The following is a 24,953-nucleotide window of genomic DNA, read 5'->3' as shown; positions in this document are numbered from 1 at the left end:
TCTCAGCTGTGGGTTTGAGCAGCCCGACTGTCATCCTAATGCAAATGATCATCGTACTAATTACAACAGCTGATGTGAAAGGATGAAATGGCATCCCAGCAACAAATACTGACATCATCAGAGGTTAAAACACCCATGAAACACAAGTAGAAGTCCTGCTGTTTCGTATCATCTAAAAATATAATGCTTATTACTGTGTCGGTTTATAATGCACAAACCTACTGCAGTGATTAGGGAGTATTACACGTTTATTATTAAATAAAACTAAATCCAGGATCCTGCTTCAGTGCACGACTCCAAACAGCTGGTGTTTGTTCTTCTTTTTTAATTGATTTTTAGCACCCAGTCTTGGAGTGACTCTTTCAGCTGTGGGCTTGCGTACGAACACTGCACCCTGTCACGGTGACAAATCTCTCATCCCTTGGCTGGAGCGATGGAGTCTACACATTGTCAGAAGTCACAGATACAACTGGACTGGACTGAGTTACACAGCCAAATATAACAGACTGCTGCTTCCCTCAACCACTTCCATACTTTCTACGTGCTGTTTGTGTCTCGTTTATAGACATGTTTGTACAGAACCCTCATAGATCAAGAGAGCTGATATGTTTACTCTGGCTGACAAATCGGTTTGTCTCACTCTGAGTCAATGCATCACCCAGGTGTTACATTTGATTGTACAGGTATTCCCACCGTAAATCCTTTGAGTAGTATATGTTCTTTATTGTGTCATCAAACAGAGTACATAAACCACAACTGCTTTTGTAAGTAAAATGAGTCCACCTTTATGACAAATCCATGACATCAGCCATTTAAGACTTCTAAAAGAGTGCTAGTTTGTGTCCTTTGTGGTACTGCTCATGTAAACTCTAATCTGTTCCACCATTCCCATAGCTTTGTGATTTATACTTAGCAGGACTTTGACTCTACTCCCAAGGCGATACTGTGGCTTTTGGGGGAGTTTTTACCATACAAGGAGAAGAGGAGTTTAGCTGGGTTTCCTGTGGGAGGGTTCTGATTTCTCTCACTCCACTTCTGATTCTCTCTCTCTCTCTCTCTCTGATATCTCCTGTCCTATCTCTTTCTGTTCCCCTGCACAGGTTCTGCTCCAAACCTGCTTTCTCATCACAAGAAAGCGTGAACAGCGTCCTGAATATCATTTAGTGAAAGATCTTCCAAATTCCCCGATTGCAAACGTGAATGCAATTGTGTAACCATAACACTTTGTGCAACTGGCATTCTGACACACCAAATAAGGTGCACAGTCGCTACCAACACTGAATGTAATGATGTAAGCTTGTGTTAACTCCAGGATCTTGAAGCTATCAAACTACCACCACGTTTGTAAACCTCTGCCTAAAAAGGCTCCTGCGTGCTCACATCCTGCTGGTCTCTTACTCAGAACGCAAAGAAAAGATTGATATTCCTACAACCCTATTCCATCAACTTTCCTCAACGTTACCCTGGAAAAGCCGAAAAGGCCAACTCAAAACTAAAAGAAAGAAAAACAAACACAGCAGACAGTTTTTTGTTTGACAGATTTCTTCATCCAGTCTTAACCAGCTCTAACTTCAGCTTTGTGATCACACCTTTTTTTGGTTCATGTGGGCCCAAAATTACTGAACACACAAAGGAGCTCTGTTCCTTCAGCATACCTGGAATAATGTACATTCTGGTAACACACGGCTTTCCCCAGACAGCAATTCTCCTCAAACTCAGATGGCCTGAAACACAGACTCTCAGGTTTATACAATGCTGTCTTTACCAGAGCTTGGCCAAAATAGTGTCTGTATAAAGACTAATAACAACCAAGATGATACATGCTGCAGCTGCGTCAGTGCAACGTGAACAACAAGAGATGCATTAGTCCAAGTTTATCTTGAGATGTCACTTAAATGGCCACGGCAAGACGCACCGTTCTTCGAGTTTGTGTGTAATCTTTATTTTTAGACAGGGCAGCTGGCACAGAAGGGCTGAAAGAAAGCAGACAGGCTTATATGCGCCTCCCAGTTACTAAAGCCATATCCATGTTTTCTTTTGTTTTTCTTTGCCTTTCCTGGGGAGTTTTTAATTTTTCACTTAATAATCTACAAATAATGTGCAATTAAGTAAAAACAAAAACAAAACATGTCTTTTAAAGATCTCATAAGTGCATAAGTGCACCAAATTCCTGGAATCCGTCTTGAGTTATAGCTCCCAGTCAACTTTTTTATTTAGTGCGCCTTACAAATTGGAGAAAACAGATCTAAGTACAGATCTGTCAAACCAATAGTAATTAAGAGGATCTTAATTGCACTGGACCTGTGGTTTATGTCTGTGTATCCTGACTGCAATGCTGTGGCTGCCTGGCGTGGATCACATGCAGACAGCTCTTTCCCCCAAATTTTCTTTGGCTGGATCATTTTCCATACAGCCCTTTTTCATTCAGCGCTAGAATGAAAACTATGTCCCTTTCTAACCAACTCTGGTATTAACATCAATTTGAACATTCCTAAGTAAGAACACAGGCATATAGATAGACCAAAGAGAGGCGAGAAGCCACAAAAATTATTAATGTGAACAATTTCCCTTTTGAAGTTTGTGAGTTCTTGGTCATTCTCCTGCTTTTTATCTGCGTAAAAATCCAAACAAGGACATAGGCTGGTCAATGCTGAAATGGCTACACCATGCTGTCCCTCCAAAGAGCATTTGAGAGCTGAAGTTTAGATTAGGGATGGGGTGGGGGCAACAGTAAGTTCTAGAGGAGCCAAAGTGGGGAGTGGCGAAAGGGGTAACCGGTGGGAAAGGGCTGTCACTGGGGACTAGGGCTGTCTCCAAACCTCCTGTCAAGTTTAAATCACATACAGCTCCACCGACTCTCAGTCTGCATCCTCCTCTCCTGTGCTCGCTCGCTCCGAGCTCCCTCCTCTCTGCATCTGCCAGTTGCGCTCCCTGTCAACCTTGTGAGGGCTCCTGTGAGGCGTCTTCCTCTGAACATCTGCAGCAGCTTTTCCCCGTAACGAACTACAAAACTTCATTTTCTAAAGATCTCAAGACGCTGACACCCAACAGTCACCATGGAGGCCATCAAGAAGAAGATGCAGATGCTGAAGCTGGACAAGGAGAACGCCATCGACAGGGCGGAACAGGCCGAGACCGACAAGAAGGAGGCGGAAGATAAAAGCAAGCAGGTGACGCGTGGCTCATGAGTTTAATGTTTAATACAGGAATATTAAAATGTCACAGCATATTTACAACAAATAAAGTAAATGCATCACACATGCATAAAATAATTTTAATAATTACTTTTTCCAAAATATGGGGAATCTTCTTTGTCAAAAATGTGGACATTTTCAATATCAGGATTATATATCTAAATGTATCTGTGAAGTTACTCATACCAGTTGAATTACAACATCATTATGTCATTGTGTTGTTGTTTTTTCACTTTTTCTATAATAGTTTTTTTTATAGTTTTTGATTTATTTTTATTGCTAAAGTTCAGTCATAATCTCAAATACTAAATAAGAACACCAAAGCACAATTTACAGATTGCTGATATATTTCTCAGCAGGACTAAATGCTGAATCACAGGATCAGTTGATACTGAGCTCCTTGTTCTGCAGTAGGAGACGGTGGAGGATATCCACAGAGATGGCTGTGACAAGAGCTAGGCTTATTATCCGAACTGAATCAAAGGAAAAGCTGCCAGGTTAAAACAAACCTATAGAATATCACGGTCTGACTCTGGCAGCATCCTTATCAGAAGTGAAGTTTGTATAATATAAAACCTCATAAATTTCTGTGCCCCCATATTTGGCGCCGCAGAGCTCAAGCCACAGACAGGATGATGTGTCCCAGCCAAACTTAATGACAGTGTACTTTAATTTCATACAAACAAAATAGAATCTGGAGATGCAACAGGATATCTGAGGTTTCTAAATAGAGGCAATTATCACACAGTGGGAGATGGTGTCCTCATTAACGTGGTATGAAAGGAATGTTAGAGAGCAGCAAGTTAGAGAGACTCGGACAAAGCCAGGATGAAGGATCGAGCAAGTGGAAAGTGTAAATATCCACTCTCTGGTAGCTAATGCCATAACAACTCCCTCAGAGAGCACAGGGAGCATCAGTTGTCACTGGCACTGCACATATGGACCCTCAGCATGTCTTCAGGAGCAAAGAACAGTCAGCATGAAATCCTAGAAGATTATGCAGAGCTCTTTAGTTTGTTGGGATGGCTGCAGCTCAAATAGTGCTAAGAGATGCTTTCTTTGCTATTCTTGGCATGACGAGTAGACTTTCAGAGTGCAGTTAGGCTGACGAAAGGCACTGAAAATACACAAAACTGCATGCAAAATTAACATCTATTACACACAACATCAGGCACAGACTCCGGCGGCAATTAAAGGATTGGGCCACCCAGACTCTGCAGCTATGTGTCTTTTCAGAAGGAACGTCCTAGTTACCTCACATAATCTACAGGCTTCATGGTGAATGTTTGACTCTGGAGCTTTTTAAGTGGAAAGAATAACCCTGATTAAAATAACAGCACGCATGTATTTGTTGAGAGGAGCTAGCTGTAGTCCAAAATCATGCACCCACTACGTATTTTCACCTCCTTATCTTCAAGTGAAATTCATCTTTCTGAAATACATCAGGATTATCCCAAAATAGCATTTAAGTGATCTGTAAAAGATCTATCGCCCACTACTGCTTTCTGTCATATACCAGAATTTCATCATACTCACTTTAACTGAACAAAAATCTATATTTGATTCCTGACTTTCTCTCACATCTGCCTTTTCTCAGCTGGAGGATGAGCTGCTCGCTCTGCAGAAGAAACTGAAGGGAACAGAAGATGAACTGGACAAGTACTCCGAGGCCCTGAAGGATGCTCAGGAGAAACTGGAACTGTCGGAGAAGAAGGCCACAGACGTGAGTTCACCACCAAGACGCCATCGGAAAGGCATTATTACAGTGGAACCCCACAGCTTTTAAAATATCAGTATCAAATACTTCATATGGACTGAAATAGATATCACTCTATGAGAGGGGAAAAGGGGACCAGTAACATGGACACACATTCCTCTCTGTCAAAGCTGGTTTAAACAAAATCATTGGCTAAAGTGCTTGACTCAGATGAAGAGTTGCCTCTTATGCTTACATAACCCAAAAAAGGAAATGTCTGGACTCGCCCAATAGTTTAGTGCAGCTCGGTTGTTTCTAAAGTGCAAAATATGAACGTGAAGTGATTAAATCACTGACGGTCATACATAAAATAATACATATTGAAATAGGATAGGAATAAAAGAAGACGTGAAAGGTTGTTACTTTAAAGAACTGCCTTGAGATTAAATTTTTAAAAAAAATCCACCCTAATGTAAACTAATAACCCAGAAATCCTGAAGTGATTATCTTGCATCTTCTAACCCAGACCGTGGAGATAATCACAGAGTTATTGGTGGTTCACTGAGGTCTGTAGCTGAGCTATTTCTCAAGCACAGACACAACTTGGCCAGCCTGTTACCGACCAAAGAATTTCAGGAATGCAGCCTAAGCAAACAGAGAACCCTGTACTGCAGTTTCTAATGAAATCAATGCTTTGGCCTTTTTTGGGGCTGAGACGTTATTCTCTCCTCAGTCTAGCCTTTACAGTAACATACCTAGGCAGTGTGCAATGCTGAATGACTGCCGACCTTTGGAGACCATCTACATTTATGTCATGTATTTATTGCTTAAACATATCCTTTCCAGGAAAATGATGGGAATCTAACTGGGGATTATGCCTTATCACAAACAAAATAAATCCGGACACAGACTTGACTTAGTTTGCTTTTGGGAGTGAATCGTGACCAATATAATAATATTGATCTGACACTGGGAATGAAAAGAGTGGTTTTGAAGGTGGCTCGTGGACATTCTCTTCCCTTCAAGTCTGTGAAGTTTTCAGGAGGATTTGGAAAGTGTTTCAGCTTCACAAAGCAGGTAAAAATCTGAGCTGAAGTAAGTGAGACGACCTCAAAGGTTAGAGGTGATAACAGGATTTTATTCCTCTGATGGTTTATCAGGTGGCCACAAATACTTTTTAGCTTCTTTCATACATATAAATGTAGTAAAAGAACGAAAACGTGAGGGGGAGGAAGAGTAGGAGGCAAATGGGGGCGATGAAGAAATGTGTCGCCACCCGATGGCTGCAGGTCATGTCTGCAACCAAATCAATTTACATTCCACGCCACTGCAGGTCAACAACCCCTAGTGAAAAGGATTATTACGGCCCCACCCCACCCTTGACCCCCCTCCTCCTCCACTAGAAGTAAATCTTTGGACTTTTGATTCCGGTCCTTTGATACAGTTTACAACCTGCTCGTCTCTCCTTCACCATCCCCCACTGACATTTACTTTCCTTCCTTTTCTCTCTCAGACAACCAAATCCAATCACACGATGATCCCTTAGACGTGATTCACGCTTTATCTAACAGCAGACAAATAACACAGTGCACTTCCTCTGCCTTCAGTCCGTGCAGTTGCAACACCTTCACTTTGCCATATAAGTCCACAATAGAAAACCCTGGCCCCACAAAAAAGTGACTTTACACACCTCCTTTGTGGAGGAAAAAAAACGTCCCACATTCCCCTCCTAAATCCTGTGATGTCATCCGAGACAGGCTTCTTCACATGATTGGAGGATCTCGTCATAAATTTCCTGAAAACTCCCAGCCCTTTTTTTCCGCCGTCCCAGCACCGCACCTCCCTGATTTCCTGCCCGAGAAAAGATTTCCACAGAGCCTGCAACTTTGAGGCGAATTCATAACTTAAGTGTATCGATTGCCGGTTCAGACGAATCCCCGTTTAACGAAACCAAACAGTCGGAATTATGGAAGCCGTGAAGAAGAAAATCCAAGCCCTCCAGCAGCAAGTTGATGAGGCAGAAGATCGCGCACTGGCAGTACAAAAGGAGCTGGAAACTGAACGGGAACTGCGCGAAAAAGTGAGATCAGTTTGCATTTAGTCCAACTTGAAGTGAACTTCTTTTACTTTTTGTCTTGATCTGTAATCCCAGCAAACCGGTTGAGCATCTTCACTGTAATCTGGGACTGAAGCGTTTACGCACTCCTGAGAGCTGGACTTGCAAAGTAGCGGTAATAATAACGCACCTAACGCGCGAAATAAAAACCGAAACCTCTGTATACAGATTACAGTAAAAAAAAAAAAAAATCTGTAGTTATTTTCTATACAGTCGTTACAGAGACAAGTTGAAACATCGCTGTGTCGACATTCCTCTGCAGACTTTTGTTCGGCTGTGTTATCTAACTCCAGCCCGCCCCATATATCTACCAAAACACCAAGAAATGCTGCAAGAGTCCCCGATGTTACATTAACTGTCAGTGTGGTTGTTTGACTGTAAAGGAAATGTTAAATTGAAGGTTTTTAAAGGGTACAATCTTACAGTTACACTTCTTGTCAATCATTCAAAACTTATTCTTTTTTTTTCTCCCTCCCTTCGCCCTTTGAGCTTTTTGATTGAATAACAGCTGACACACCGTCCATCTGAAAAGGTGCCCGGAATCCTCCTTCCTGTTCCTCTTGAGCCTCTGCACAGGAAGGAGAGAGCAGGCATGGTTATCTGCGCTATCAGTGCTGTGGGAAACAGGCTGAGGAAAAGAAAGCTGGTGTCCCCCAAACATGCTTTGGTTTACACTACAAAAGTGAAGACAGCTGTAAAATATCAGATGCCAGCATGTTTATTTTAAAAAAAAAAAAAAAGCTGTCACTGCGTTATCCTGTGTCAGCATATTAGTAAAGCAGTTAGCCAGGCTGCAAAGTCCACAACTCATCAAAGTCACTAAGGCTGAAAAAGAAAATGAAACGCAAGGACCTGATCTTGACATCTTCTTAAAGCCATGAATGAAGGGGGGGGGATTATAGTGTAGCTTCAAAATAGATGAATGGATAAGCAGTTTTCAGCATTGAGCGTAAGTGGTAACCTTCCTGTTTTGGCTGCATTCATGTTTCCTTCCTGGCCTCTGACCTGCGACCTCCCTATCTCTCTCAATCTGTGGCTACAGGCTGAGGGCGAAGTAGCATCGCTGAACCGCAGGATCCAGCTGGTGGAGGAGGAGTTGGACCGTGCTCAGGAGAGACTGGGCACAGCCCTGCAGAAGCTGGAGGAGGCCGAGAAGGCCGCAGATGAGAGCGAAAGGTGAAAATCAGCATAGATCTGTAGATTCAGATGTATTTGTTACTGCTGTGAGTCACTGTGTGTTTTAATGTTAAGTGAAAGTTCTGCACAGCCCACCGTCTTGAAGTTAACTATCACGAGCGTTTGCTGTTACCATGCAGATAGGCTTCAGCCTATTTCATGTGGCACAAAAAAAACTGAGCAAGCACACAAGTGAACTGGCTGAAATCACCCTCACTTGCTCATTTTCATTGGCTGGAAGTAGTGAGGGAAGCCTATTGGAATGTGTTGTTCATTCCCTCAGACTGGAAATAAAGTTTGCTTGACTTAAAAGGAAAAAAAAGAGTAAAATAAATGAAAGCAATACTTTGTAAAACTTTGTAAAGTTTGAAGTTTTCAAGGAAAAATCAAAAACAGCAATAGCACAAAAACTAGAGGCTTAAACAGAACAGTAAGGTAAATGGCCATTAAATGGCCCATGGCCCATCGGAATTGAAGCAGGAAGACTTGATAACAGAACTGTATACAGAGCCATACAAGTCACAGTGTGATACAAAGATAGAGAATCCCATTAGTGCAGTGAATAGATGCCATTGCCTGTCAGTGAAATTTGACAGGTAAAAAATAACTGTTGGAAATGCAAAGTTGGTGGTTACTGAGTTAAGTCAGCTTTTAGTGAGTCTCCCAGATAACCTCTGCAATGTCGAGTGTCTTTATGGTCTTGTTGGACTAAATGTTCGGCATCGTTTCCATCTTTAGAGGCATGAAGGTGATTGAGAACAGAGCCATGAAAGACGAGGAGAAGATGGAGATCCAGGAGATGCAGCTCAAAGAAGCCAAACACATTGCCGAGGAAGCCGACCGCAAATACGAGGAGGTATGAACGGACGGATTGTATTTATTTTTTTGTGAGATGTCGCTTCAGCCGATGTTCAACTGTGATTTCGTTCAGGTCGCTCGTAAACTAGTCATCCTCGAGGGTGAGCTGGAGAGGGCAGAAGAGAGGGCAGAAATTGCAGAACTGTAAGGAGAAATTCAGTGCAGTTATTCTCACCACAATATGTGAATTTTAAATATATTCTAAGCAAGTTATTGGAAAAAAACCCACATCTTTTCTTTCTTTCAGCAAGTGCGGTGACCTGGAAGAAGAGCTTAAGAATGTTACCAACAACCTCAAGTCTCTAGAGGCTCAGTCTGAGAAGGTAAGCTCACTATCATAAAACACCTTCACACATCCACACTCATCACTGTCACCCAATACAGCCACTCAACAGGATCGGCAGCACATTAAGTGCCTTTTTTTCGTGCTCACATTCACTATTTGCATCCTCATCTCGACTACCATCACCTAAAAAACAGGGGAAGTACCCTGGTCATCCTAAAATGGCACAAACAAAGTTGTTTGCTTTTCTTTGTCTGCATAGTACTCTGAGAAAGAAGACAAATACGAGGAGGAGATTAAAGTCCTGAATGACAGACTTAAAGAGGTAAATTCATTCCCTCTGCTTAAGCTGAACCTGTGTTTTCTGAGGTAAGCTTTGCATATATATTTCAATGTGTTTACTGTTTGAAAAAGGCGGAAACCCGTGCAGAATTCGCAGAAAGGACAGTGGCTAAGCTGGAAAAGACCATAGATGACTTAGAAGGTACGCTTTCTTTCAGCCCTCATGTTCTACCCTACACTCCTTCTTGTAATAAATCTTTAACTTTCTGCTCTGATTTCTCTCTTTTTCCAATTTCCCCTTCATGGCCTGCACACTTTTTCCTCTCAACCTCCTGTGTCCTGCTTACTCTGCCTTTTGACCTGCAGATGAACTGTACACTCAGAAGCTGAAATTCAAGGCTATCAGCGAGGAGCTGGATCATGCCCTCAATGATATGAACACCTTGTAAACCCTGCACTCTGCCGACTTTGCATCTTTAGAAGCACTTTGTCTCTTTTATTCCTTTGCATTCAGAGTTCCCTTCTCCTTCTTTTTGCATTAAACTGAAGCTTAATAAAGACCTTTTTCTCTTTTACACTGCCTTCTGTCATTCACTGCAATCTGCTCTTCATCACTTTGCAGCTGTTTCTGCATTTTTCTCACTATGAAGCTAACAATTTTACAGTTACCTGACAAACAGTTATATTATATATTTCCTGCTGCTTTTCATTACAGAGAACTTATCACACGCAAAAGAAGAAAACATAGGAATGCACCAAGTCCTGGACCAAACACTGCAGGAGCTCAATAGCTTGTAAAATGCCAAGAAGAACATCAAATAAGTAAAAAAACAAAAACAAACAACAACTTTGTAAAAGATATTTTCTACATGCCATCCATTTTTTTTATTTTATATTTTTTTTGCAATTTCACTCTTAATTTGTAAAACACATGTAGCTCTTTTATGTATTTATGGTCCTTTTTGTTCCTTTTCCTTTTTAAAAAAAAATGGTTTTGGGTCCACATGATTTCAGTATTGGTGCTAGGAATTGTGTTGTAGACCAAACTCTGTGCACAAATAAAACTGATGATGACGACGGTGTTAATGCTGCTGCTGATGTTTTGTGTCATGTCCACGAGCCAGTTTCAACACACATCTATAAACCGTTCCAGGGAAAAGAGCTCACCCTTCAGTTTACATGTGCTGACATGCACACTGTCCTCTCTGTGCTAAGACAGCAGCTTTTTTTTTTTTGCAGATACTGAATCTCTTCTTTCACAACAGTAGTGCCACTGAGTGCTATAATCAAGAAATGGCACAACCGCATGAGGTTAATACTAAAGATGTTATCAGAGTATAAGTGCGTCCTCAAACTTCTTATCGAGCTTCTTGTGACTGTGAGCTTTAAAATAAACAGTTCCAGTTGCTTTATGCTGTACAGTAAAGATAATTACTGAGCAATAAGTGAAAAGTTAAAGACTACGTCCTCAACATTAAACCTCAACATTATGCAACAATTACTCACTATTAGAAACACGATCCAACTCTGCATCAACACTTATTGGCTTCAGCACAAAGTGTTGCAAAATCGTGTGAGTCTTGTTAACAGACCATGACAGAGGCCAGGCAGTAAAGAAGGCTGTGTGATCTGATGGAAAGTTTTGGAAACAACGGTTTTCGAGACGCTTCAAAATGCATTAACACAAAAAAGAAAAGTCCTACAATTCAGTTAGATTAAAAAAAGAAAAAAAAACCCTTCACAACAAAAAGATTAGTGTTCACTATCAATCAATCAAATCCTTATTTCAAACACATCAAGTGTTTTAAATACACATTAAAACAAATGAAAATGAACTCAAATAAAACCAATTTTTTTGAATTGACCACTTCCCATTCAAAAAAGGAGTAGGAGGAAGCAAATACTTATTAATTCCTACCACTATAGCTCATTACTTATCTGTTTTAATCATATAGTCTAATGTATACATATATGTTACAAATAAATATACCTATCTAATACACAGTCCCTCGTTACATGTATATATATATCTTTATAAATGGATCTATAATTCTTTTTACTACACCTATCAAAAAAATTATATGTCATTGAATACAATTAGACCTTCTTAATGTACAATATAATATTTAACACCACTATGCATTAATGTTATTAATATAAAAATAAGGCTCCTTAAGACATGGATGCACAAAAACACTTTTTCTCTCTCCTGGTTATTAAACTAAACCACAATTCCTGGCTTATGCTATACGCCTATACCGTCTAAATAAACATGTTCACACAGAAACAGATGAATATGACTGTTCACTCAACTCGCTTTTAAATGCAACTTTTACTTTAAACAGCTATTAAAAAAAGATAAACCAGGTAAAATAATTATTGTTGTTTTGTAATCATTTAGTTGTTTTGCCTTTCATCTTTACAGTTTCCTTTTTCACGTTTACTCTACTTTCCAACCTCATTAGAAGTCCTAATTGACCCTTTTTTAGGCTGTGGTAATTTGCATTTCATTTTTTTTCTTTTGTTGAATTGTAATTCAAATGGAAGTTGCTTTTTTAATTAATAAACACAAATTTCCCTTGATTTCCAAGTATACCGAAATGTAAGAAACAATGTAATCCTGTAGTAGTAGTATTAATGTCAGTAAATGCTTTGAGTTGAAGCTGACAGCAACTCAAATAACCACTCATTGCAACCAAGGTATGCAGAGTAGCACCAGACATCAAGTCTTGAAGCAGATGGGCTACAGCAGCATAGGAGCACAACAGGTGCCTCTCCTGTCAGCTGAGGATGGGAAACTGAGGATACAGTTTACACAGGCTCACCAAAACTGGACAACAGACAACTGGGAAAGTATTGCCTGGCATTGTTTGAATGCCAACCCTGCCTGTCTAGGTTGCTGGTGTTGCTGTCCATGTCCATCCATTAATGCCGTGTCAATCCCTTAATTTGTGTACCCAGCTGGATAATACATCATGTCACAAAGCTCAGATCATCCCAAACTGTTTTTTTTTTTTTTGATATGACAATAAGTTCACTGTATTCAAATGGCCTCCACAGTCCTCAGCTCTTAATCTGGGTAGAGCAATTTGGGTTGTAGTGGAACCCAAAGATGGAGATTCACGTCATGAACCTGTAGCTGACAAATCTGCAGCAACTTTGTGAATTTGAACCAAAATCTCTGGGGAATGTTTGGAGCACATTGCTAAATCTATGCCGTGAAGAATGAAAGCAATTCAAAAAGCAAAAAAGAAACCCAAACTGGTCCTAGCAAGGTGTACATAATAAAATGGCAAGAACAAAACTTTATATTGAATTAAGGCAATAGTTATACAGTAGAGTAACAAGTACAGTAGATTAAAAAAAAAAGCATAAAGTAGCACAGGTTAAATAAGTCACAATTATAACCTGGTCTACCTTAAGTAAGCCAACAATCTAAAAGCCTCACGGTCACAGTCTGAAACGCTGTTGAATTCCGGGCCAGCAGGGGGCGTCATTCCAGCTCATTTACATTGCTTCTTTGCCGGGCGGGATTTCCGCAATAATATCAAGTATGGCGAAAACATACGACTATTTGTTTAAATTACTGTTAATCGGAGACTCTGGTGTCGGGAAGACCTGCGTCCTGTTCAGGTTTTCGGAAGACGCCTTCAATTCAACGTTTATCTCAACTATAGGTGAGTATTTGGGGGAAACAAAAACCGAGCCATTCTCTGTTTACAGTACGTCAATGGGCTTCCTCGGTGAGGCCGTCTACTTGCTGGATTTCAGCAGAAGGAACTAGTTTCTCTTTTACATTGATATAGGCAGAATGTGTATTTGCTAAAGTAGCAGCAGTACGATTGACTAGTTAATTCAGTGTAGTGAAGTGAAGCACTGATAACCTTTGTTTGTACGTGTGGCGCATGTTTAAGCAGAAATGTTTTGTTGTATAATAACCTGATGCCGGGTTGCTAACCAAGACGGTTAGCCGAGTGGCACATTAGCCGTTTGGCTCCGTCTACATTCTCGGAAGACATACGAAACACGGATATTTGGTGTAATGGTTGTTTATGATCATATTCCTGTAGCTTATTAGCAGCCCGTAGGTGTTATTTTTCTTGCTGAAAAAGTAGACTTAGCCAATGTTGACAGCTAGAGCCGAGCTACTAAGCTATCGTTATGATTTGACATTCATGTTGGGTTTTTATTTTAATCGCAGGCATTGATTTCAAGATTAGGACAATAGAGCTTGACGGCAAGAAGATAAAGTTACAAATATGGTAAGTTTAATGCTGGACATGTGACATAATTTTGCCGACAATGTTTTGTATTTGTCATTGTTTTAATTTAGTTTTAATACACATTTAGTGTTGGTTGATTTTTTTTCCAAATAATTATTTTCAGTATTTTACACTATGTATATACACTTTACAAGCTCTAGTTTAATACTTGAGTTCACTGCTTATGTGCTTCTTATACATTATCAGTGATAAGAATCACAGATGTAATCATTTTTAAAATTAATGTGTTTTAACCACTACCACTTTTTCCATGAGTGGACATTACATTGCATGGTTTGCAATGGATAATATGCCTCCACCTCACCCTATCTCTAGCATCCTCATTTTCTGTTACACCAAACCCCTTTTATGACCTTCACTAGATCCATTAATCTTCTCTGAGGTCTTCCTCTTTTCCTCCTGACTAACAGCTCTATATTTAACATGCTTTGCCCAATTTCAACTATTCCTCCAGTGCACATGGCCAAACCGTTTCCTTTTTGTCTTTGTAATAGTGTGTTCTAGTTAAAGTTGGCAGATGGAATTTACATCTGAACTGTTCCCTCAAGTCAGATTTTGAGCTCGGAAAGTTGGAGGAGCCTCAGAAAAACCAGGCTTAACAATTCAAGATGGCAACCATGAACCGTAGTAAAATTGTAATACTCATACTCTGCACCACCACTGTTGTGTATTTGTGACTCGCTAAATTAGAACACTGACCAGGTTGTATCCATGAACCTGCTACAGCAGCAGCTCTACTTTGATAAGTAGCTAAACAAATCCTGTTGTTGCTCCAACTTGACTACTGGAGCATGCTCAGCTCAGGATTTACATCTCTCTTGATGCAAATGAAGTGCAGCATAACTTTGTCTCTAAACCGCTCAAATCTGAGCTGTCTCTCTGATGTAGTCATTTATAAACCTGTTCCTCAAGATCACTTTCAGCTCTGCCACCTCCAGCTTTGCCTCCTGTGTTTTTGCTAGTGACATCATCCTCAAACCATTGTTCTTGTATAAACTTTCCCTTTCACTAATGCCACTATGCTTCTGTTACAAATCACCCCAACACTCATCTCCACCCACTCCACCTTGCCTAAACGCTCGTCTTCATCTCGCTCATAAACTGTCCAGTGTTTTGGATGGTTCACCCCAGGTGTTTCAACTTATCCAGCTTTACTACCTCTGCTCTTCACTGTTATGTTATGTCCTCCTCTCATTCACACATGTATTCTATCTTGCTTCAGTGACTTGCAATCCTTTTCTCTTCACTGCATACCTCCACCTTTCCAAGTTCTCTTTGGCTTCCTCCCAACTCTCACTACAGATCACAGTGTTGTCTGTGAACATTGTAGTCTACAGAGACTTCAGATAGGAGTGTATGTAGAATAAAAGAAATACATTTTAATGTCATTTACACAAAAAATAAAGCCACATAACTTCCAGACTTTAATAAAGAGGGCTAAAGTCAGTTATTAGCAGACCACCTGTTAGGCTTTTTACTTCAATGTAGTGCCATATTTGGCTTCTACCGTTAATGTTACCTGGCTAGCTAGGAGTACCCAATTGTAATCCTAGCTAGCATAATTTAAATTTGACAATTATTGTAAGGTTGCAGATATTAGTATTATAGCTTGTTTATGTTGAAGAAAGTTTTGTGTGCCGAGATGTTTTCCTTGAATTTATTATTTGTTACATTAATGCACTGTTGCAGACTTAATACAGTTACCCACAAGCACTACACGGTAGTAATATACTGTATGCTGGTGTTTTACTCCTGTACCAATGAAGAGGTATTTAAAAAGCCCGTTACATGTATGTTGGATGTGTTTATACACTGCCAGCTCTATATCAGCCTGTTCAACTAGCAAGTTTAAGATAACTGTTTCATCAGTTTTAATATACATTTAGTGTATTAGCTGTCATGCTTGATATTAGTTAGAAATTTGTGTTAACTTTTCTAATAATTTCCACAAACATTCAATTTGATATTTTGTCCTTAAGCTTTCAGATAACTAATGATGTTTTTTCTTTAGGGATACAGCTGGTCAGGAACGCTTCCGAACAATCACAACAGCCTACTACAGAGGTGCAATGGTGGGTGTCTTCACATGCTGACAGACAGATGTGATTTACATCCTCTTTCCTGTTGAAGGTGCAGCTTCACCTGCATTTATTTATGATTGTACTGCTCTTTACAGGGCATCATGCTCGTCTACGACATCACAAACGAAAAATCCTTTGAAAATATCAAGAACTGGATAAGGAATATAGAAGAGGTACATTCTGGTCCAAATATAAACTCATCCACTTATGTTCTACCCATCAAAAGTCTGTTTGGTATCATGTACCGTTTTAAAATTCAAACTCTTCTAATCCAGCATGCGTCAGCGGACGTTGAGAAGATGGTCCTTGGCAACAAATGTGACATCAATGACAAACGGCAGGTGTCCAAAGAGATGGGGGAAAAGGTGAGAAGCTTGACAGATGCATGGTCTCACATAATCTTCTCCAAAGAGTTATTTTCATGTAGTCACACAGTGAGCTCTCCCTGTGGGGAGGAATGGTTGGCTGTTCTTGCAGTTTCAGGTTCACCAGCACAAACACACAGTGAAACTGAGAGGAGAGAAGAGAAACTAGTGTTTCTGCCACTGTAGTTTAAAATCAGTCCAACAGAAAGACATGTTATCATTCTGTTTTCTCGCGTCTGTGTGCATTCACATCTGGGATATCCATGATTTTACAAAAGTGTTTCTTCCTTGTTTTTATTATTGCCTGGTTGGATTTAATGCACTTTTACTACCTGTAGGTGGCAGTAAAACATCGGCTAGGTTTTAAACGACAGGGTGCACTACCAAGTACCATGTGCCAGACTGAGGTTATATGTCGCTGTAATATGCAAAGCCAATCATTATTACAGCCATCAAAGGGTCTTTTATGGATTAAATGCATATAACAAATGGAAACGAGGTAAAGCTAGCATGGTGAAAAGTCTGACATAGCTGTTTATAGTCATTTAAAAGCAGTTTCCAACTATTGGAAAATAGGCGACTTGTTCCTAGTTAATGTTAAATAGCGTGCTTGCTTGAAATGCCCATCCTTAATACACATGCATCTGAGTTAGTGTTGGTTACATGCAGGGGTTACTGTAAGTACATTTTATATAAATTTACTTCATTGATGGAAACCAACAAGTAGCTGGTGATACTCTGTGTCATTTCCACCTAGATCATCAGTCGAGGGGGAATCTTAGTCATTATTGCAATGTTAAAGTAATATGCTTTGAATAAAAGTGTCAGCAGAATTTTTTTAAAGCTTTATTTATTTGTTTATTTATTTCAGCTTGCACTAGAGTATGGAATAAAGTTCATGGAGACCAGCGCAAAGTCCAACATCAACGTGGAAAATGTAAGCACTTTGTCAGCTAGAACACATGGCACAGTTAATTTGATACGTCATGTAAACATTCAGTTCAGTTTTATTTATATGGCGCTAAATCACAACAGTATTTGCCTCCAGAAAAACCCCAAAACATGTCACCTGCTTGTGTCTAATATTGATGTCATCTTTCGTGGTTAGAAAGCGAAGCTCCCATATGCACAAAATTAAGAACCTTGTTGGTGATAACTGGACTTTTCGTCCCAAAGCCAGTTGCGCCAAATGGCTGCCCCTCGCTGACCTGTTTCTGCTGGAGGTTTCTTCCTGTTAGAAGGGAGTTTTTCCTTCCCACTGTTACCAAGTGCTTGCTCAAAAGAGGTCGTTTGATTTTTTTGGGGGTTTCTCTCTATTATTTTTGTGTCTTCACCCTATAATATAAGCACCTTGAGGCGACTGTTGTTGTTACTGTTTGGCACTATATAAATAAAATTGAATCTAATTGAACCATGTGACTATTAGGTCCAGCTGCATTAAATTCTTGAGTTGAATTTACGGTAGATGAAGATTAGAATTTTGAAAGCATGCTTTTCTGTTTCACAGGCGTTTTTGATGCTGGCCAGAGACATCAAATCAAAAATGGACACAAAATTGGTAAGGATAAAACTGTGAGGAAAATGATCAGCAGCTCTTGTGGCTCTCTTTATGGAATGTTTTTGCGTTTTTCCAGCTTGTGGAAAACTGTGCAGCAGATGACAGTGTTTTGACTTGTCTTTTGTTTTTCTTTGTTGTTTTTGCTGCAGGAGGGCAACACACCGCAAGGAAGCAGTCAGGGCGTAAAGATCTCAGAGCCTCAGAAAAAGACCAGCTTCTTCCGCTGTAGCCTACTCTGAGGACTGAGGCCTTTCATACTGACTGGACATAAATAGACTGTTCTTGCTCTTAGCACTTCCTCCCCCTTTCTCTCCAGCTATGGTCAGTCCTAAAAGCCCACGTAAGCCATTATATTGTCAGTAAATGGAGGACTTCCCCTCCTTGCTTCCTCTTCTGAAAGCTTCCAGAGTTTCATCTTTTCCATTTTAAGGATAAATGTTGACTTCATGAGTCATGGTGCTCTGCTGGTTGGAGGACTCAGCCAGGAGCATTATCCAGATGTTCCATTTAACACAAAGGAATGGGCTCTTACTCCAGAGTTAGTCTCTTCATTATCCTCACTCACTCATTCACACAACCGGTAGCAGAACAAGGGATGAGAAGTCATTAATAGTTTGTGGACTGGATTACAAATGTGATATATTTAGATCTATTTTTAATAGCACTCTTTCCCTTTTTTTATGTGACAAATTTCAACCAGAGGCCGATGAGCTTGAAATGCTGTGAAACAGAGCTGTACAGGTTTCCTTTTCACTGTCAGTCAAGGATCAGACAGAATGAGCTGAGAGCACTGCTCTTGTTGTCCTTGACAATTATTTTTTTTGTGACAGAAAATGATTACTCCACCATTGGTGCATTCTCCTCCTTTCAGTGAGTGATGAAGAGGAATATATTATCTTAAACTACAGTTTAGGTTTTTGTCATTCTAATGATGAAAATGCAAATACTCTGTTTAGGAACATTTCTTGATGTAGCAAATGACCAGTCTTAAATTTGTAATAATAGGATTACTGTAACAATGAGACCTTAATTTATAGTTTGAAACCACAGCCTGTTTGAAGCCACTAAAGATGTCCTAAAATAATCAGTTTATTGTCACATGAGGCAGAAAAGCAGCAATCTCATTTATTTGAGATGCTGCACTTATTGGTATTTATCTTGAAAAATGACTTTTTAAACGATTTATTATTGAAGTTTGTTTCTCTCCTTTGGTCTGTCGCCTCAGCTCTTCTTTAAAATAGATTGATGTCTGAATTTTTCCTGTCAGCTCTTAGTCGCAGTTAAGCTGAATGACGTCTCTGGTTGTTTGATGAGCAGTTAAAATCACTTGAAGTTTCACACTGTAAGCCCCTTCTGCCCCTTCCCTGCTGTCATGCAGCTCTCCTTGCACTTTACCAGTAAATTGTGGTTTGTGTGTAGTCTGTGCCAAGTGATAGTTTTGCAATACAGTACAGCTATAAATTTCTTTTGCTCCTTTTGAGTCTTGGTAATATAAAGGACATATATTACCAACATTTTACAACACCCAAAGGACTTGATCTCCTCTGGTAGTTCACAGCTAGCAGTCCACTGCCCTGTTATTAGTCCTCTTAAAAACGTTTCCTTCCTCAGACTGTGAGTTATTTCAGCATATATCTGCATGTAAAAGATAAGTCTTTCAGCCTCTCTTTTTTATACTACTGTGCTTGCCAACCCGTAGTTTAAAAGTAATATTTTATGAGTTTACATAGAGATGGCTTGAATTAAGCTAAAGATAGCCCTGTTTGGGGTATTCTGGATCCTTTTACAGGTTTGTTTTTTCCCATTGTGGACATTAGATCTGACAGCTAGGTGGCGCCAGAAGCACACGGTGCATCTTAGGTAACTGCCAAACTTCAAATATGAATCAGTATTTTATTAGAGACAGCTAATCTGGGGAGTGTGATGCAATTATGTACACTCCACCTGTGTTGAACTTAGATGTGGATTCTGAGTCTGTTTCCATTGTTTCTATGTTTATGTCAGTCTTAAAATCAAGTTCCTACATGCACAGTATTGAGGGACAATATGTTTCATGCACCTTTTGTAATATCAAATAATTTGGGACCTCATGAATACCATGGCCATTTGTCTTAACCACTAGTAATCTATTCTGTCATAGGTGAGCTATGCATTGTGAATCTCGGACCTGTGCGTGTGTGTAATGTACTTTTTTTTTCAGACATACCTACAGAGCTGTACGGTTGAATGTATGGGCTTTTTGTTATTTTTGTTTTGTGTCAGTCACTGAGCCAAAAAGAGAGGACACGCTCTGTTTATTTAAAGCTGCATTGGTGCATCAGTGCAGGTGAAACCTAGCACAGCGGGGTACTGTTGAGCGGGAAGAGAGCGGGTGTCGAACTGTGAAGACGGCACCGTTTTGTTCGAGCTTTAAGTCATAAACAGAAACATAGGGAGCAAACTTTTATGGGACTCGAGCTGTATAATTTTTTTCTGAAATATGATACTTCCTCTTTGATTTTGTTTTTAAGTCATATCTTTTGTTTTCTTGAAATGTTTCCCTTTTTACAGCCATATTTTATTCCATTAGTGTGAAGTACACAGGGACAATAATAGGAAAAATCAACAAAACATTGTAAATATCACTAAAAAGTAGGTCTGCTTAAATTGTACTGTACTTTCTAAACCCATATAAAATGTATCTACAATTTTGTAGATATGTGAACTTTTGATTTAATAAAATAAGGTTATAAAACTAACCTTGTGCGTTTCAATTCAGTGGCTTTATTGGCTGGATGTCACAGGAAACTATCAGTTTACCCACTGACTGCTTTCATGACAAATGGCTCTCCTATTATTGGCTCACTGGAATATTCTGGCGTGTTTATTGTTTATTGTCCAGTGTAACTGAACCCCTTTTGATACAAGACACAAATCCACTGTTGATAATCATAGCTAATGAGCCTTGTCTTGAGGGATTGGCCAAAGCCTCCACCTGATGAAAGATCTGCAGTCACAGCATGACTGTTGTTGTTTCTGTAAGAGAAAAACTGGACATGGACTCCTTAAAGAATGCCAGAACAATGATTTTGGTCATTTTATTTATTTTTACATTAAAAAAAATGATGAAGATGTGAAGATGGCAGGATTTCATTCTGAAGTATTTCCAGTCCATCCTTTGGGGCTATTCCAGGTAGCAAATGTAGAGAATTGCTTCATTTGCTTATATCCTTATATGAAAAGTGCTGTGAACAGAAAGCACTTCTCATTATGAAAGTCAGCAAAAGGACAATATTCTATATTAGAGTCAATAGTTATAACCAAATAACACATCTAGTCCTTGTTGATGGGTTTACATGTTATTGTAAATGTTTACTGCTGGTTTACCTGAGGAAGTCCGGAGCTCTAACGATCATGTGCTGAAAATCTTCGAGTGACAGACGGCCATCATTGTCCAGGTCGGCCTCATCGATCACCTTCTCGCACACCATCCTCACCTCGTCTTCTGTCAGCTCGTTACGAGTCAGCTTGTTCAGCGTCTTCTCCAGGTCTGACTTGCAGATGAAGTCATCGTTGTTGAAATCTTACAGAAAAAATAAATAAATAAAAAAATATCAACAGGTCAAATAATACATCAGTTAATTAATTATTCAACTTAAGCCTTTTTGTGTCTGTTGGCTGTAAATTGAACATGTTTTAGACTAATCTGGTTGGACAAAAGACAGTTTTTAATATATTGTTTTGGACAAATGTGGAACTAAAGCTAACAACTTTTTTTTTTCACCTTATATTTTGTTAATGTGGCTGAAATATTTAGTGTATGATTAATTTAATGAAGAAAAGCAGGCTGTTTTTTCTTATAATCCTTTTCATTATAGTGTAACTACGTCACCCTTGTTAGTCTGAATAAGGAATGAAAAGTTCTCGTGTGTAGTTTCACAAGTTGTCAGCTGTCTTTTTTTTTAAACCGAGGCTTTGACGAGCTGGTATATGATCCTAAACTTTCCATTCCCCATCTGCTGTGTTTACCGATCCATAACCCTTCAGGATGAATATATATTACTGCTGATGATTTCATCGTACATTTTTTGCACAATAATCAGTTCAGTTTTACTGACAAACCGCTTCTTTAAATGCTGCAAGTTTCAAGATGTGTTTAACGCCCACTCTTCTGTCTGGGATGTTGGAAACCAAACATCCCCTTTCACAACTCAAATCAGGTGCAGAAAATCCAGCGGTATATCTGCATGGCTCTAACATTAAATTTGCCCTTATTCTAACTAATAATGAGCTTAACTCAATGCTGTTTTCTGCAGTTTAACGTATAGCAATTTTGTTTCCATGATTGCCTTGTAAACAGTGCATTTAAGTTGAAATATCTCCTTATTTGGTGTAAAATGTTAACATTTAAATGTATTTTTTCAGCTTGCAGTGGCAGTAGGAAGGGTTATTCACATACTTTGTTATGTACCGTGTGTAGTAAAGTATGCACAGTATGATTTGTGAAACTGCAAAAATGTAAAAATTGGTTGGAATTAACATTGGTTTTAAAGAAAAAACAAAAACAATGACAAGCATCCTTGATTTATGAAGATTTTACCATAAATTTTGAAAGCATAGTAGGCCTTGAGGTCCCGTGGAGCCATCTCACTGAGGACAGAAAACATGTCCAAGAAGTCGTCCAGTGTCATGTTTCCCTCGCCATCCTCAGAGAAAACCTCAGCGATCCTCTGTCGAAACGGGTTGTCCTAAACAAACAGTCAAAGCATGAACACACAAATGTTCAGCACAACTAACTTCTGCCTGTTCGATGTGATGCAGTTTAGTCCTGTTCTAACAAAACTGTGCTGTTTGTGATTTTACTTCAGTTTTGTTTTTCTATTTGAAATCCAATAAAGTCATAAAATTATCTTTAGTAATAAAAACAGCTTGGAAAAAGTGGCAACCTCGGGCGTGACCCTGATCGTGACCGGCTCACTCTCCCTTTCTTGGGGCATGTCAGTGACCAGCTTGTTAACACACCTGTTTACCTTGCTGTCACTGAGTAAAGAGGCATATAATTGACCTATTTCCACCAAGTGTGTCCTCTGGGACCCACCAACATCCTTCAAGTTTAAAGGAGTCAGGTAACATATAACCGCTCGAAGAATTCTGTCGATTAATTGGTCATTAATTATGGATTGGGAACACAGGGAGAGAGCGCGGGTCTGCAGGGCGTGTGCGGACCAGTGCAGCGGGACTACCTTCAGCTCTGGCATGCTGCCAATCAGCTCATATGGTAACTTCACATCTGGGTGGTTGGTGTAGTCAAGAGGAACGAGCTGCGGTGCCAAATCCCGATAGCGGTAGAAGAGTCTAGGAAAGGTTTAAAAAATTTACTATCAATATTGAATTACAAGATATGTCCTATAATATGTAGAGTTACACTTTAAAGGGACAAGGAAAAGTTAGAAAGGAAAAGTTAAGTTAAGAACTTGCTTTTCAGCTACGGACACTATTTTGAAAACAGAAAACATTCAACTTATACACTTTCCAGCACAGTAAAAATAGCCTGTGATCTCAGTGGCAGTCTGCCCCACATCAAGACAGGTGTCCTGATAGTCTAGTTTAGAGTTACAGTATGGTATTGTGCAGAATAGAACAAAATTCAGCTCTGTCAAGCATGCTACATAAGCAATGACTCAGGAAATTAATGAGATCTGACACAACTTATCCTGAGTCCATGTTTAGTTTGATCTTTTCTGCACTGGAGGGATGTCATAAAGCAGGAAGTATAAACAAAATAACTGAAGTAATGTAGGCTCACCTCAGAATTTCCTTTCTTGTGAAATATGTACAGTCCTGTAAATGCAATTTAAATTCAATGTGAGCTGTTTGCATACAGTGATGTGTATAATCTTTACTCAGTAATAGCAATACATCAATAAAAGACACTTATTTTTACACAATTTTGGTAAAGTAGAGAAGTAAACATGCAGTTTTTGGAAACAAATTATGAATTGCTTACAAAACAGGCAAAATGATCTCTGTCTGTCTATTACGATTATTATTATCATGTATCAGCATGTTGTGGTGATGTTGCGGTGGATCAAAGCAGTGAAATTTAATACTTTTTTTTAAATGGCAATTATTTTTGTGTAAATATTAATGTTTCTCCAACATTTCTCCATTAAATTAGCACCAAAAATCAAATGAAAAACTTTATTTATAAATACCTTACTTGCCACTTACCATTTATTTACCATATGACATCTCTAACTTTGCACCTCAAATTACTTCTGAGAGTTTTCTTTTCATCAAAATGATGCAAGTCAAAAGCAAATCCAGTCATCACACAATATCAGGAAAACACTGACTCTGAATGTCAGGAAGTGCTGCACCACATGGGACTGGATCCCTTTCTTTTTTGCTAATAAAAAGTATGAAGAGGTCTGATTAATCTTGTTCGTAGATGTTAAGCTAATACTGATAATGGTAGCTCCATTCATTCTGAGTGAGCCTTATCAATTAATTGATAAAGAAACATGAGTGATACCAACCTGATAGGCATCTAGCTGCTGTGCCGTAAAGATGGTTTGTTTATTTCCCATGTCTGAGTGCAGAAACACAGAGTCTCAGGTCCATCGCTGCTCCGGCATCAAGTCCTTTTTTAAAGTGGGTATGCTAGTTATGAAATACTCTGACAAAGGGAAGCCAGAGCCAAAGAGGAGATCAGGTGTCTGGCTGCACCGGGGCCCTTTGGTCCCCACTATAATGGAGGCATTTCATCGTTTTCTCCGTTGTGAATAGAAACCCCTTTGACAGTGAATAAGGGCTGTCGTCCAGCATCATGCCAAGTGGTATCAACCCCCTTTGGTGGCACACTATGGCCAACGCCTTGTTCGCCACTCAGGTTACACTCTTTAGAGACAGGGTTTTGTAGTGGGCAAATAGAGTTTTTGATGTGAGACAAGTTTTGTTTCAGTTGAGAACTTAATTGTTGTGTGTGTATATCTATCTATCTATCTATCTATCTATCTATCTATCTATCTATCTATCTATCTATCTATCTATCTATCTATCTATCTATCTATCTATCTATC

The 24,953-nt window shown here is 39.4% G+C and overlaps 3 protein-coding genes across 6 annotated transcripts; 2 read left to right on the top strand and 1 right to left on the bottom strand.

Moving 5' to 3' along the window:
* Positions 1-2,787: 2,787 nt before the first annotated feature.
* On the top strand, positions 2,788-10,691 carry LOC102297836 (tropomyosin alpha-1 chain). 4 transcript variants are annotated; one of them, XM_005936664.2, is made up of 9 exons: positions 2,788-3,170; positions 4,792-4,917; positions 8,049-8,182; positions 8,921-9,038; positions 9,114-9,184; positions 9,288-9,363; positions 9,586-9,648; positions 9,738-9,807; positions 10,321-10,691. In XM_005936664.2, the coding sequence occupies exons 1-9, from the start codon at positions 3,057-3,059 to the stop codon at positions 10,401-10,403; spliced, it is 855 nt and encodes a 284-aa protein (XP_005936726.1). In that variant the 5' UTR covers positions 2,788-3,056; the 3' UTR covers positions 10,404-10,691. The 4 variants fall into 4 exon arrangements, with proteins under 4 accessions (XP_005936726.1, XP_005936727.1, XP_005936729.1 ...); XM_005936665.2 differs by lacking the exon at positions 10,321-10,691 and adding an exon at positions 9,972-10,180; XM_005936667.3 differs by lacking the exons at positions 2,788-3,170; positions 4,792-4,917; positions 10,321-10,691 and adding exons at positions 6,690-6,970; positions 9,972-10,180.
* A 759-nt stretch (positions 10,692-11,450) lies between these two features.
* Positions 11,451-20,630, top strand: LOC102299515 (ras-related protein Rab-8A). The gene is made up of 8 exons (XM_005936671.3): positions 11,451-13,282; positions 13,807-13,867; positions 15,900-15,960; positions 16,065-16,142; positions 16,245-16,334; positions 17,206-17,271; positions 17,842-17,892; positions 18,042-20,630. Exons 1-8 carry the CDS (start codon positions 13,159-13,161, stop codon positions 18,129-18,131), a joined length of 621 nt encoding a protein of 206 aa, XP_005936733.1. The 5' UTR covers positions 11,451-13,158; the 3' UTR covers positions 18,132-20,630.
* A 335-nt stretch (positions 20,631-20,965) lies between these two features.
* Positions 20,966-24,483, bottom strand: cib3 (calcium and integrin binding family member 3). The gene is made up of 6 exons (XM_005936669.3): positions 24,411-24,483; positions 23,678-23,712; positions 23,115-23,226; positions 22,472-22,619; positions 21,259-21,454; positions 20,966-21,116 (listed from the first exon to the last, which is right to left on the bottom strand). The coding sequence occupies exons 1-6, from the start codon at positions 24,459-24,461 to the stop codon at positions 21,095-21,097; spliced, it is 564 nt and encodes a 187-aa protein (XP_005936731.1). The 5' UTR covers positions 24,462-24,483; the 3' UTR covers positions 20,966-21,094.
* Between the last annotated feature and the right edge of the window lie 470 nt (positions 24,484-24,953).

The sequence above is a fragment of the Haplochromis burtoni genome, unplaced genomic scaffold, assembly GCF_018398535.1.
Source record: "Haplochromis burtoni strain Fernald_Lab_line unplaced genomic scaffold, NCSU_Asbu1 Contig_219, whole genome shotgun sequence".
In the NCBI taxonomy this organism is placed as follows: Eukaryota; Metazoa; Chordata; class Actinopteri; order Cichliformes; family Cichlidae; genus Haplochromis; species Haplochromis burtoni.
Note: the sequence above shows the minus strand (reverse complement) of the source record. Positions and strands in the feature narration are given on the sequence as shown.

Excerpts from the sequence above, each read along its gene's own strand:
- LOC102297836 (XM_005936664.2), top strand. The coding sequence starts at position 3,057 with ATGGAGGCCATCAAGAAGAAGATGCAGATGCTGAAGCTGGACAAGGAG. Across the intron at positions 9,185-9,287 it reads AGGGCAGAAATTGCAGAACT|CAAGTGCGGTGACCTGGAAG; the intron begins GTAAGGAGAAAT and ends TCTTTCTTTCAG. Across the intron at positions 9,649-9,737 it reads TGAATGACAGACTTAAAGAG|GCGGAAACCCGTGCAGAATT; the intron begins GTAAATTCATTC and ends TGTTTGAAAAAG.
- LOC102299515 (XM_005936671.3), top strand. The coding sequence starts at position 13,159 with ATGGCGAAAACATACGACTATTTGTTTAAATTACTGTTAATCGGAGAC. Across the intron at positions 16,335-17,205 it reads CCAAAGAGATGGGGGAAAAG|CTTGCACTAGAGTATGGAAT; the intron begins GTGAGAAGCTTG and ends TATTTATTTCAG. Across the intron at positions 17,893-18,041 it reads CAAAAATGGACACAAAATTG|GAGGGCAACACACCGCAAGG; the intron begins GTAAGGATAAAA and ends TTTTTGCTGCAG.
- cib3 (XM_005936669.3), bottom strand. The coding sequence starts at position 24,461 with ATGGGAAATAAACAAACCATCTTTACGGCACAGCAGCTAGATGCCTAT. Across the intron at positions 23,713-24,410 it reads AGCAGCTAGATGCCTATCAG|GACTGTACATATTTCACAAG; the intron begins GTTGGTATCACT and ends TTGCATTTACAG. Across the intron at positions 22,620-23,114 it reads GCAGCATGCCAGAGCTGAAG|GACAACCCGTTTCGACAGAG; the intron begins GTAGTCCCGCTG and ends CTGTTTGTTTAG.